We start from the raw sequence: 13,401 nt of genomic DNA on the forward strand, positions 1-13,401 counted from the left end.
TCCCATGCTTCAAATATTCAATAACACCCGGAAATTGGCCTACACATGATGTTTATTGACATTGTAAACACAAAAGTAAACCAAAAGGTCCACACACATTTTTGTGTCTGCACTCATTGACATCGAGTACGGGTACAGCAGTGAAATGTCATCAGCCAGCCGTTTCAGCTGTCTCCCATGGTATCATCTGGAACTGCTCATTTGTGATGTCATTCCGACTTTAGGTCATCATATGATTTGAATGACATCACTGCTGACGACGTAACAATACAATGGTGTGAGCGATGTTTGTACGTATCAGTATGCAGCAAATTTCCGGGAATCGAATACCATTCGATCATGTTTTTCAACCAATCAGATTAAAGAATATGGTGACTTTTGGTTTACAATGTTCTGCATCTATATCAAAGGAGCTGGTTCTCCAAGGCCTCCATGTCATGGTGTGGCCAGTCGATATGAGATGCGGCCATACAGATCACTTGTTACAAGTGAAGAACCTGGTTAGAATTGGTCTTCAGCAACCCATGCTTGTCAATAAATGCGAAAACGGGATTGGGTGATCGCTGACTTTGTTGACACACACCATTGTATCCCAACTGCATAGAATGATAGAGATACTCATGCTGTTGATAACCAGATTGTCTGGTACAGACTCGATTTTTACAGACCACCGACTAGCTGGAATATTGCTCAGTGTGGATTTAGAGAACAAACTAACAGGAAAAGGACACATCAAATTAATAATATTTGTTTTACTTATCCAACGATATTACATAGTTCAGCATCTGTAGCAAAGCAGCAAGGTCCACAAGAGATGTGGTCACTTGTACCCTGCTTATTGTATGTTTTGACAGGCTTTTAATTTATGTGTGATAGAAGATATAGTTTGATAAATGAGAATCGCTTTAGGACAAAAATTTCAAATTACTTACAATGGTTACTGTTGACTTTTTCCTGCAGAGAGTTTACTATCTTTGAAGAAAAGTAAGTTGCTTGCATCTCTGGAAGCATCTGCAGCTACACCACCAGCATCATCAGGAACATCCGCAGCGAACACAATCGATGATGAATATTCTGCGTTTCAGGTCAGGGAAATTTTCATCTTTTTTACATGGATTATAAATTACATATGTTAAAGGTGAAATCTGGTTGTTTGATCCCCATGGGTCTGAATTAAACTGATTGAACGTTGACATGTCCTTGTCTCAGTATAAACCTATAATGTTCTCAAAAATGTCTAAGTGATTGGACACAAGGGTTACACTTGTTGTTTCTCCCATCTCCCTGGAGCCACTGTGGCAGAGTCAAATATGTGTATATATACAGAGGGAAACAAATAAGGGAACACAAGAAAGTACAAATGTTCCTTTATTCTTTTAAGATTTCTTCACAAGCTTTGTATTGCACTGCGGGTGAAAATCTGAGAATAACTAAAGGAACACTGCGATGAAGTGATTTTCCCTTATTTGTTTCCCTCAGTATATGTACTTATTTTTTTGATTAAGATTATGTAGATTAAAATGAGATAATATTTAGTAGTAAGGTGTATGCCCTTGTTGCCATTTAATCACTTGTACACCTGAATTTGTCAGTAGGAGTAGAACACTAGTTAGAATATTACTTATTGTTTTGGTAGAATATTAGTTATGTTTTATGTCTTAACATTTTGTGCCTTTAAAACATTTATTCCATAGTTCTGCGCAGTAAGCTTTACTCTCAGTTCAACCTCCACTGCATGCTTACAACACTCTTTAATCCAGTGCCCCCGGTCAGTTCTATTCTGACTGATAAACCAAGCTGGCCACAGCTTATCTTCAATGATCAGATTTTAAACTCTTTTAAACTTGCTCTCTTACTTCTGAAGGAAGGAGACAAATATTTACAGGGATAAGAATTTCTTATCAGGACTTAAACAAGGTCTTGAGGTGTGTTCGCATTGTATCAAATGTTGTATATAATATATGTGGATAATTCTGAGGTTTTTAGAATTAGAAATGTGATGTTCTGTATAATGTGATTCAGATGCTATTTGAACCCCCTGGCTAAAGTCTGTCAAGTGCTTGTTTAATAGTTGAACCTGATTGAACTCTGACAGGTGCTTGTTGAATATTTGAACCTATGACTGAACTCTAATGTTTGAACCCCCTACTTGAACACTCACAGCTGTTTGTCTTCTGTTTGAACCCCCTAATCAAAGCCTGACAGGTGCTTGTTGAATATTTGAACCCATGATTAAACTCTAATGTTTGAACCCCCTACTTGAACACTCACAGCTGTTTGTCTTCTGTTTGAACCCCCTAATCAAAGCCTGACAGGTGCTTGTTGAATATTTGAACCCATGATTAAACTCTAATGTTTGAACCCCCTACTTGAACACTCACAGGTGCTTGTCTTCTGTTTGAACCCCCTAATCAAAGTCTGAGAGGTGCTTGTTGAATATTTGAACCCATGACTGAACTCTAATGTTTGAACCCCCTACTTGAACACTCACAGGTGCTTGTCTTCTGTTTGAACCCCCTAATCAAAGTCTGACAGGTGCTTTTTGAATATTTGAACCCATGACTGAACTCTAATGTTTGAACCCCCTACTTGAACACACACAGGTGCTTGTCTTCTGTTTGAACCCCCTAATCAAAGTCTGACAGGTGCTTGTCTTCTCTTTGAACCCTTGAATTGAACACTGACAGGTGCTTGTCTTCTCTTTGAACCCTTGAATTGAACACTGACAGGTGCTTGTCTTCTCTTTCAACCGCCTATTCAAACTCTGACAGTACCAGTCTTCAGGTTGAATCCCCTGACTGAATTCTGATAGGTATTTCTGTTTGAATCCTCAGGCAGCACTTGGAGGGGATGTATTTGATGCTCCTCCAGTTGGCACTTCCAGTGGATCACCACCACCTACAGGCAACCAACTACAAGGAAAAGAATCCGACCAATCAGATGATGAAGAAGAGGCAGATGCTTCAGTTGCAGAGTCTTTCTCAAAACTTGTTGGCATGAAATGTCGAGCCCCTTTCTCACATGACTGGGGTGGCCTTGCTTACCACAATGCACTGGTGTTTCAAGTGGAGCCCGGCAACACTGATGACGAAATACCCAAGGTAGGGCTACCTCCCTCTGGTACATGAACTACCAGCTCTGTGTAACTATTGGTCAGGATAGGTGCCAGGAAATATACTGAATTGAGTGAAAGACTATTGTTTTACGCCATTTTTTTAGCATAATTTCAACAAAATCACAGCAGGGTACACCATATATGGGCTTCACACGTCATACCCATGTGAGGAATCGAACCTGCGTCTTCGGTATGACAAGTGGCCCTTTCACTAAACAATCTTAGCACTGTTCGGTGAGTCAGTGAGTCAGTATGTTTTTACGCTGTTTTTAGCAAATTCTAGTAATATCACAGTGACGGGTACACCAGAAATGGGTTTCACACTTTGTACCCATGTGGGGATTCAAACCCAAATCTTCTGCTTGATTAGCAGACACTTTAACCACTGGGATACCCCAACTCCCCCAGCACTGTTTGGATTCCCACTTCAGACTAAGTGTTATGGCATGACATGGGTGAACTAGTGTATTTTGAAATTCATATATCCATGACAATCTAAAGTCAGCATAATTTCATTGTTTGTCATCATGAGATGCATGTGTGGTGTTCTGTGTTTCCATGGTAACCTATAGGTTTTGTGTTTGTTGTTATGACAGGTGAGTGTGATGTTCTGTGTTTCCATGGTAACCTGTAGGTTTTGTCTTTGTTGTTATGACAGGTGAGTGTGATGTTCTGTGTTTCCATGGTAACCTGTAGGTTTTGTCTTTGTTGTTATGACAGGTGAGTGTGATGTTCTGTGTTTCCATGGTAACCTGTAGGTTTTGTCTTTGTTGTTATGACAGGTGAGTGTGATGTTCTGTGTTTCCATGGTAACCTATAGTATAGGTTCTTTATTCTTCCTTATCCTGACTCATGCTTAATTGCTTGTCTCCTTCCTTTTGCGAACTATAGTGGAACACTTGAATCCCCTTTTGAAGCTCCCTTCAAAAAAGCGGACGAAAAATCACCCCACGAGTAGCCTCCCTTTGATATTTGGTGCCAAAACCATCACATGATCAGACATGCTCTTCACTCTCTGCTTATTCGCCCTAGAGGACGGTTGTGAGAGCGCCTGGGTCCCCTATACGGCATTATATCCTTTTATTTTAAGCTTTGACTGTAAATTAGCTGTATACGGTCTTTAGCAATATGGTTTGAAATTTGTACCAAATTTTCCGTTTATTCACGTTGTTGACATGATGTTTCATCTTGTTTACATATGATGAAAACTTGCATTTGTTGCAGGTTTCGTTTGTCGGCTGCTGATCCGCATTCATTATGTCCTAACTGCACTTCTACATGTTCTTCCAGCCTCCGCTGTAAACTTTGTCAGCATTTATCTGAAATTGAATTTACTAATTATTTATATTCCATTCTTAGACGTGCCAAGGACAGGTCGAGACGACTTTTACAAGTCATGTCTAAACAGAGTGAATGCGTTGATAACCGTGTCTTATTGTCTGCTGAGATTCACCATTCCAGTGATTTGCCGGTGGCTACTACGGAGCTGTTGACTGTGGCAGATGGCAGCTCCGGGTCCATGAAGAGATTGTCATCGTCTCAACTACCCTCGTCGCAGTCTAAGAAGACCAGGACATCGTCTGCTCTGAAGAAGAAATCGTCTACAGATAAGACTTCATCGAAGTCGTCCCTTGGGGCAGCAAAGAAGACGAGGTCCTTCGCCGCAGATATCACCCCACCGGACGAAGCAGACATATACAATGAACCACCCATCCTGATTCCTGAAGTAACAGTTAGGAAGAAGATGAGGTCTTCTTCTACAGTGACGTCAGCAGCCATATCTATATATCAACGCAGTCAGACGTCTTATCAACGCAGACTTCAGAGACCAGAGATGACAGGCAGTCCTTGGAAGGAGCCTCAACTCTCAGATGCGTCGTCATCTTTACAGCAGCAGCAGTTGTCAGCGCAGACCTTCAACCCGGGTATCTTCATGCAGCAGTTTACTCAGCAGATGATGGACCTGATGGAACGGAGGTTCGCGCAGGAGAAGGCTGCGGTGAAGACACCATCTACGACGAACCTGCACGAAGGACAAGCAGCCTGCAGATCACATCCGAGTGAAGATGGCAGCCTGCTTGAAGACGGGTGTGAAGCTGACCAAAGTACCAGAGATACTGGCATTACTACGCTCCTTTATGTTGGAAGACCAACAAAAGAAGTTTAAGGCGCCTGCTTGGGATCTCAACGTGGTCTTGCAGCATCTCACGGGTGAAGCTTACGAACCACTAGAAAGGACATCCTATGAGAGGTTAACTCATAAAACTCTGTTCCTGATCGCCTTGGCAACAGCAGCACGGATGTCAGGAAATACATGCTCTGGACTTTGAACGAACACGATTTGACGCACATCGTGACACTGTACATTTGGGATTGAGATGGGACTTCATAGCAAAGAACCAATTGCCCGGTCAACCAGACAGACAGTTCCATATCCCAGCACTCTCGTCAATCCTTGGGCCACAGGATACTCAAGTTTTATCCCTATGCCCAGTCAGAGCACTGAAAATCTACCTACAAAGGTCGAAAACGAGGAGACGAAAATTCAAGTGCCTTTTCATCCCTCTATCTACGGAGACGCCTACAGAGGTCTCATACAACAATATCATTATGGATGAGAGCCGTCATATTGAGAGCCTACAAAGCAGCAGTACTTGAGCCTCCACGAGCCTCCAATCCTCATGAAGTCCGAGCACTGGCGTCGACAATCGCTCTGCATGGGAACTGCTCCATCTCCACAATAATGGAGGGCTGCTTTTGGAAGTCGGAGACGGTGTTTGCCAACCACTACCTCAGAGACATGGCTACCGAGGACCTCTCCGGCATTCACCAGTTTGGGCCTCTTGTTGTAGCACAACAATTGACAGTTCCTCAAAGACGCTGAGATGAATCTCACCCTATTTATCACGTGACTTGTAAAAAGCCATCACTCGGAAGAGTTAGAGCTTTAGAGTCCATGCGCACGTCTAGGACAGGCTAGCATGAGTGACAGACCCTGTACTTGTAAGGACTTACTTGTACATGAAGAAGGGTCGCTTCTCCACTTGATGCGAGCATCAAGATATGGAGTTGCATAAATCCATACATAATGTCAGGAGAAGACGATTCCAGAGAAATCTGACAAGTTGTGGTCCCCCCAGACTCATCAGATGAAGCTGGAAGAAAGGACACGGTGCCATTAGAAGTTCCCTAGGGGGGGGTATGCAGGACGTAAATCAGCAGAGAATCCAGAGTGGCTTGACCCACCACCGGTTCCGTCGCATTCTACAAGCAATTAAGCATGAGCCAGGATAAGGAAAAATATGTAATTTTCTGATTAAAATTGATATTTTATACTTATCCTGACTCATGAGGTCAGCCCTCCCAACCTCCCCTCATGGCACTCTGGATTTCCCTGTAGATCCGGTTGTCGGGCTCATATGCGGAGAGAGTGAAGAGCATGTCTGATCATGTGACGGTTTTGGCACCAAATATCAAAGGGAGGCTACTCGTGGGATGAGTGATTTTACGTCCACTTTTTTGAAGGGAGCTTCAAAAGGGGATTCAAGTGTTCCACTATAGTTCGCAAGAAGAAGAAGACAAGCAATTAAGCATGAGTCAGGATAAGTATAAAATATCAATTTTAATCAGAAAATTACATGTTTGTTGTGACAGGTGAGTGTTATGTTCTGTGTTTCCATGGTAACCTATAGGTCCTGTGTTTGTTGTTGTAACAAGTGAATGTGATGTTCTGTGTTTCCATGGTATCCTATAGGTTCTGTGTTTGTTGTTATGATAGGTGAGTGTGTTTGTTGGGGGCGCGGTGGGCGAGCTGTGTAAGGCGCCAGGCTAGTAATCCAGCTAGCTTGGAGGTGCCGGGATCGAGCCCACCTGTGACCAGGTGTTAAAAACCTTGGAGTCAACTTTGTGTGCAGACTCTTTCAGTATTGTCACAACCCCTAGTGTACAGTACACAACCCTGTGAACTTAAAAGAACCCACGAATCCGTTGGTAGATGACCAGATGGTGGCCACATGAATACGACTGCAAACACCTAGTTGCGGGTACAGCAATGTGCAGTAAACTTTGACAAAGTACTGTGACTATGTGTCCCAGTCCACCCAGCTGTGAATGGGTACCTCGTAAGGATGGAAAAGTCACATTAACGCGGTTGGCCTAGTAGGCAGCAAGAGTTGCATGATCCCCAGGGAGTTGAGATTGAAAAATATGATGCGCTGTTGTGATGGATATCCAATGATCGAGGGAAAACAAAGCGCCTTTGAGCAGTGTGTGTGTGTGTGTGTGTGTGTGTGTGTGTGTGTGTGTGTGTAGGTACGTAGGTAGGTAGGTACGTACGATATGTATGTGTGATGTTCTATGTTTACATTGTAACGTATAGGTTCTGTTTGTTGTTATGACAGGTGAGTGTGATGTTCTGTGTTTCCATGGTAACGTATAGGTTCTGTTTGTTGTTATGACAGGTGAGTGTGATGTTCTGTGTTTCCATGGTAACGTATAGGTTCTGTTTGTTGTTATGACAGGTGAGTGTGATGTTCTGTGTTTCCATGGTAACGTGATAGGTTCTGTTTGTTGTTATGACAGGTGAGTGTGATGTTCTGTAACCCAACCCATGTGTCTATGGTGCCCTGCAGATTCTTCCTGGATGGTAGATGTCGCTTCTCAGAGGAAAAGTGCAAGTAAGTACATCTCATCACAGTTAGCGAAAATTTTATAGCGGCCATTTTGTGAACTTTAATATGGCACACGAGTGTATATTTGTACATTTAAATTCATTATTCATATATTACAATTAATTGTAAACCAAAAGTGACTGTGTTCTTTAATCTGATTGGTTGAAAAACGTGATCAAATGGTATTCGATTCCCGGAAATTCGCTGCGTATTAATACATACAAACATCGCTCACACCATTGTATTGTTACGTCATCAGCTGAGATGACGTCATTCAAATCATATTGTGACGTAAAGTCTGAATGACGTCACAAATGAGCAGTTCCAGATGCTACCATGGGAGACAGCCGAAACGTCCGGCTGATGATATTTCACTGCTGTACCCGTACTCCATGTCAATGAGTGCAGATACAAAAACGTGTGTGGACCTTTTGGTTTACTTTTATGTTTACAATGTCAATAAACATCATGTGTTGGCCAATTTCCGGGTGTTATTGAGTATTTGAAGCACGAGAATATTCCATTTGAAACCTCCGGCTGACGCCATCGGTTCCAAATGAATTCCCATGCTTCAAATACTCAATAACACCCGGAAATTGGCCAACACATGATGTTTATCTCCTAATTGTAATGTGTTGTTGGGTTTGTTTGTTTTGTTTTATATTCTGTTTCATACATTTATGCATATCCAAAGCAGACATAAAATGTAATTTGTAAAGTTTATCATTATTTATCTTTGGCATGTTATAAGAACTTAAAATATATTGCCAAATTCAAAAAAGGCTAGTCAGTATTCTTAAGGACTTATTTGTTGTGTTGTGATAGCAGTAGAGCAATTTTTAAATTGAGATGTCTTTTATTCAACATATGACATGATAGGGCTAGGAAGAATATTCACTACACGTGTAAATGTCTCTGTATATTTCGATATTGATGTATCAATAAACTTATATTATTAATCTTGATACAGTATTGATACAAATGTATGTTTGATAAAATAACTATTTATGCTAAATGAAAATTTCTAAGGATTCTCATGGTTCAAGTTGATCATTAAGTGGCAAATTTGAATTATGAACATTTGATGTTTAAGCCTTGTTCATATTTAGTGATGAGTTCATGAATTACATATCCAGATAGGATGTTTTAATCTGTGCAAATACAGAGTAACTAATTGTTAATTATTAGTATATCATCATACTTTTGACATGTTTGTTGATACTGCCCATTCCAACCATCGATGACCCTAGTGTGTCTCTGTTCATTTAGCAAGTGAGTTTCAGTCTTGACATTAGGTTGGCCACCATCTGGTAGTAAGAGATGCTTAAAGGTTCATATGGTCTTAATATCAATCATTGGCTCCAGATTCGGTTATTTATGCTGCTGTCAGAATGTTGTGAATTCTAATCAACTCCGATATTTCTAACTGAACAAGAAACAAACCCAATTCCAAACAAACCAACAAACAGTATTTGTGTGTTTCATTTTGTTATTGATGCTGGTGTGTCCTCCTCCAGATACTCCCACGGACACCTGGTCAGCATACAAGACCTCCAGGCATATCAGGACCCTGATTACAGGTAAGACATGGATTTGACAGATGATGCCCTTAATGGCCACCTGCGTTTGACAATTTCAGTTCATGAGCAGGGACAACTAGAGTTGTGGACCGGATCATGATTCTCTGATTCATTTCTGAGTTATCAGTAATTCCAGAAAGTTGCATGATAAATAACAACCATGGGTGCCAAAATACTCTTCTTAATTTGTTGAATTTGACTGTTTTATTGGTTTGATTTAAAAAAATTTGCCATATAACTGAAATTTCCATACATACTTTGGTTTTAACAAATTCAAAGTGACCACTAATTATAGTTTGTTATGACTGTTCATAATGCACAATTTTACAAGTGGTCAGGCCCAAAAAGCAATTTGTTATATCTGTCACTTCATTATAAGCGTTTTTGTTATAAACATAGTTTACTTTTTGACAAGAAAGCAAGAGTCAATGAATCATTTACCATCTGGTAAATAAGTATTTTGTGAATGATATGTAATTTGGAAAAATAATATTTACTGATTTGCGTTTGGAAACTGTTAAGAGACAAAGACAGACTCAGATTGCTGCAGGTGCAGAAACTCTTTCTCAAGCTGTCAAAATCGATCAACTATAATGTGTTATAAATTCAAATTATACCCACTGTTTTTTTCAAATATGGGGATTCGGGAAGTGAATATAGGTCACCAGTGTTGTGTATCCAAACCAACCTGTGCTTGTAAATGGATCAACCCATGAAGATCATGAAGATCCAGGTTAGACATCCAGGTCTTCAGTGACCCATGTTTATGTTAGAAGCGACCAACAGGATCAGGTGCCACCTTTGGTCAAGCTCACTGAGTTGGTTAACACGTCATTGTATTCCAATTGATAGATCAATGCTCATGGCTGTGATCACTGGATTGTGTGGTCCTGAATCGATTATTTACATACCACCGTTATGTAGCTTGACAACAAACAAACTGTAAATTTATCAGGTGGTTTTGGCTTGGTGACCTGACTGATTGCATGTTGTCTCATTTGCATGGAATGACCCTGTAGACTGACTGACTTGATCAGGTGGTTTTGCCCGCTTTTAGCAATATTCCAGCAACATCACACTGGGCTTCCGCGTTGTACCCATATTGGGAATTCAACCGGGTCGCCGGATTGTGGCGAATAGCCAGCGCTTTAACCACTAGACTACCCACGCCCCTCCCTCTTGAGACAGTCACTGGGTTGTCTGGTTCAAAGCTGATAATTTACAGACTGCTTTCTTTGAGGTGTGTACAGTCTGTGGTTTCAATTCTGACTTGGTTGACACATGTCATCTTATCCCAGTTGCGTAGATCAATGCTTATGCTGTTAATCACTGGATTGTCTGGTCCAGATTCGATTATTTACAGACTGCCAGCCATATAGCTGGAATATTGCTGAGTGTGGCATAAAATTAAACTCACTCACTCACTCACTCACTCACTCACTCACTCACTCACTCACTCACTCACTCACTCACTCACTCACTCACTCACTCACTCACTCACTCAAACTAAGCAATAAATACACAAACTAAAACAAAACTCAATCTTTCAGCCATGTGCAGGTTGGAGGGAAGTGCTTTGCCCGTTACTCGGACGACGTCTGGCATCCTGCTTCCATTGACGATGTAGCAGACGGTGAGGTGACTGTGACCTTCACCTCTCACGGGAACTCAGAGACTCTGGAGCTCCAGGACATCCTGCCTCAGGGTGAGTTCTGTTTTGTCAAAAGTTTGATTTCTTGAACACATAACCAACAATTGACATTTCTAAGATTACATCTTCTAGCACTCATTCCACTTTCTGCACCTTGCAGAGCAACATGTTGATGACAGTCTTCTGTCTGATGATGATGAGGAGGAGGAGGAGCCTTCAACATCATCTCAGCCAATCAAAAGGGAGGATTCAGATTCAGAGGATGACTTGCCTGTGTTTCTATGGAAACCACCCAAAACAACTGCAGCTTTAGGAGAATGGGAACAATACACCAAGGTCAGTGACAGCTTATAGGTCAAGGTCATCATCTGTGTGCCAATTACAAAGTCGTGCCTTTCTTTATCTAAGTGTTGTAAATATGTTGAGTTTCAATTGTAATTTCAAGTCATGATAATATCACAAGACCCTTGTAATTTTCACCTCTTAGTCTTACCCACACTTGAAATTTATGGTTTTGTAAGTCAATATCATTTTGAGGTATCAACATTAGCGAAAAGACTGAGTGTTGGTTGAAATGTGCACTGATGGATGTAACTGACAAGATTTGTGCATCCATTATGGAACTTCTGTTTTGAAAGCGTTTTTCAATATTAATGGCTAATTTTCAGTGTTTATAAAAATTGTATTTTATATTCAATTCTAAGGTTTAATTATATTTAACCATACGATGCAAAAGGAAACATTTTTAAAATTACGATTTCACTGTATCGCCTTACAGTAAAATACCTTTATAACGAACTCCAAGGGACCACTGCAATTAGTTCGTTATATCCGTAGTTCGCTATTCACTTTTTTATATGATAATATAAGGTTTATTAGGGACTTTTAAAACAGTTAAGCTATAGCCGTCAGTTTGTCATATCCCCTGTTCGTTATAAAAGTATTTTTTTCTTAGTTAGTTACCTATTATAGTTTACCATAAAGGCATAGCTGGGTATCCTTCAGTTATTTGCTTTGATAATTAATCGAGTTTCTACTGTTTATTCAATGGAGTTCGCGATTGTTCAGCTAGTTTTACGCTGATGAAAAACTGTACTCATTTGTAGATTACGCTCCCGCGGATCCAAGCATGTAGTATGCCCTAGTTGTACTACTTTGTGCGCTTTGATTCACGCTGCAGTTACTGCATTAATTTAACCAATTCTGCCTTTAATAAATATCATTTTTATGCCTTGAGACGCAGGTTGCAGATAGGTCACGAAACTAGGTGTAGACATGGCCGATACTTCGATTGCACCATCCAGTCAGCTGCTGTCGAATATCCTCCCCGCCTGGTGTTCTGCTTTGAGACCCCATCGGAAGAGGGATCGGGATGCAGTCCGGCTTCACCTCTAAGAAGCGACCGCCTCCCAGACATCGCCAGACAAAGTCAAGAGGGCCTCAACGCTTTCTCAACGAGACTTCGTAGACTCCCAGGGCAGCCATCTTCCAAAGGGAAATCTATCGGGTAAGTCATCGAGAACTTTCAGCCGAGATCGCTCCAGCAGCAGAATTGGGCCTCTACACGATGACCAGCCTATCATCATACCCGACATAATGCCACAAGAAGTTTACCAGTGACAGCTTATTAGTGACTTCAGCAGAGATCACCATGCAGCCTGATGCCTCTACACTGATGTCAGACGAGATCGCTGAGGGCTCCAACCGCTAGCACCGCAGAGAGGTGGCATCTACTACGCCGCAGATCATCCCAGACGATCTTATGAAGCAGATCATGATCATGATGGAAGGCCACTACAGACTGGAGAAGCAGCCATCCCAGGTGTCCGAGTTTTCGCGAAGGCTCCAACGACAGCACCCCAGAGGGCACCCCTTCCGTCAACGAAAGCAGCCACGACGATGCAGCTCAGCCGGGGAAGTCACAGACCACCCTCGACGGTAAGGACCCAGATGTACAGCTTCACGGCAAGGCCTTCGCTGGCGGCAAGGAAAGATCATCACCTTCTTCGCATCATACTCAGATAATGAATCTGATCATCAGACCACACGGAAGCCTTCTGGTTGGTCATATCACCGCTCCCCAGACCGACGAGACGGTTTCGCTGATGCTTCGCTAAGGACACCGAAAACCCAGATCGCCATTATCTAAAAGCGACATCGAGGGACTACACAAGAGCCATGGCTACCATCAGTCCCCTCATAGGTCGCAGCAAGAAGATCAACCTATCGATGTAGATCACCAAGACGATCACCATCACCACGCAGCCATCTCCACGCATATCACCACGCCGATCACCCTCACAGGTCTGCACATAAGCTTCACAACTAGGGATCTCCACAAGCCGCCAAACGATATAGAGATAGAGCCACACTGTGCCCTACATC

At 41.8% G+C, this 13,401-nt stretch overlaps 1 protein-coding gene across 1 annotated transcript in view; it reads left to right on the plus strand.

The window, feature by feature from the left end:
- LOC124271050 (zinc finger CCCH-type with G patch domain-containing protein-like) overlaps window positions 1-13,401 on the plus strand; it is an 87,761-nt gene that overhangs the window by 2,372 nt on the left and 71,988 nt on the right. The window contains 6 exon segments of the mRNA XM_046706112.1: window positions 961-1,085; window positions 2,835-3,101; window positions 7,697-7,791; window positions 9,303-9,365; window positions 10,916-11,070; window positions 11,177-11,352. Of these exon segments, the coding sequence (XP_046562068.1) occupies window positions 961-1,085; window positions 2,835-3,101; window positions 7,697-7,791; window positions 9,303-9,365; window positions 10,916-11,070; window positions 11,177-11,352 (881 nt within the window).

Source organism: Haliotis rubra, unplaced genomic scaffold (genome assembly GCF_003918875.1).
Source record: "Haliotis rubra isolate DU_JTF1 unplaced genomic scaffold, ASM391887v1 Scf157, whole genome shotgun sequence".
NCBI classification, from domain to species: Eukaryota; Metazoa; Mollusca; class Gastropoda; order Lepetellida; family Haliotidae; genus Haliotis; species Haliotis rubra.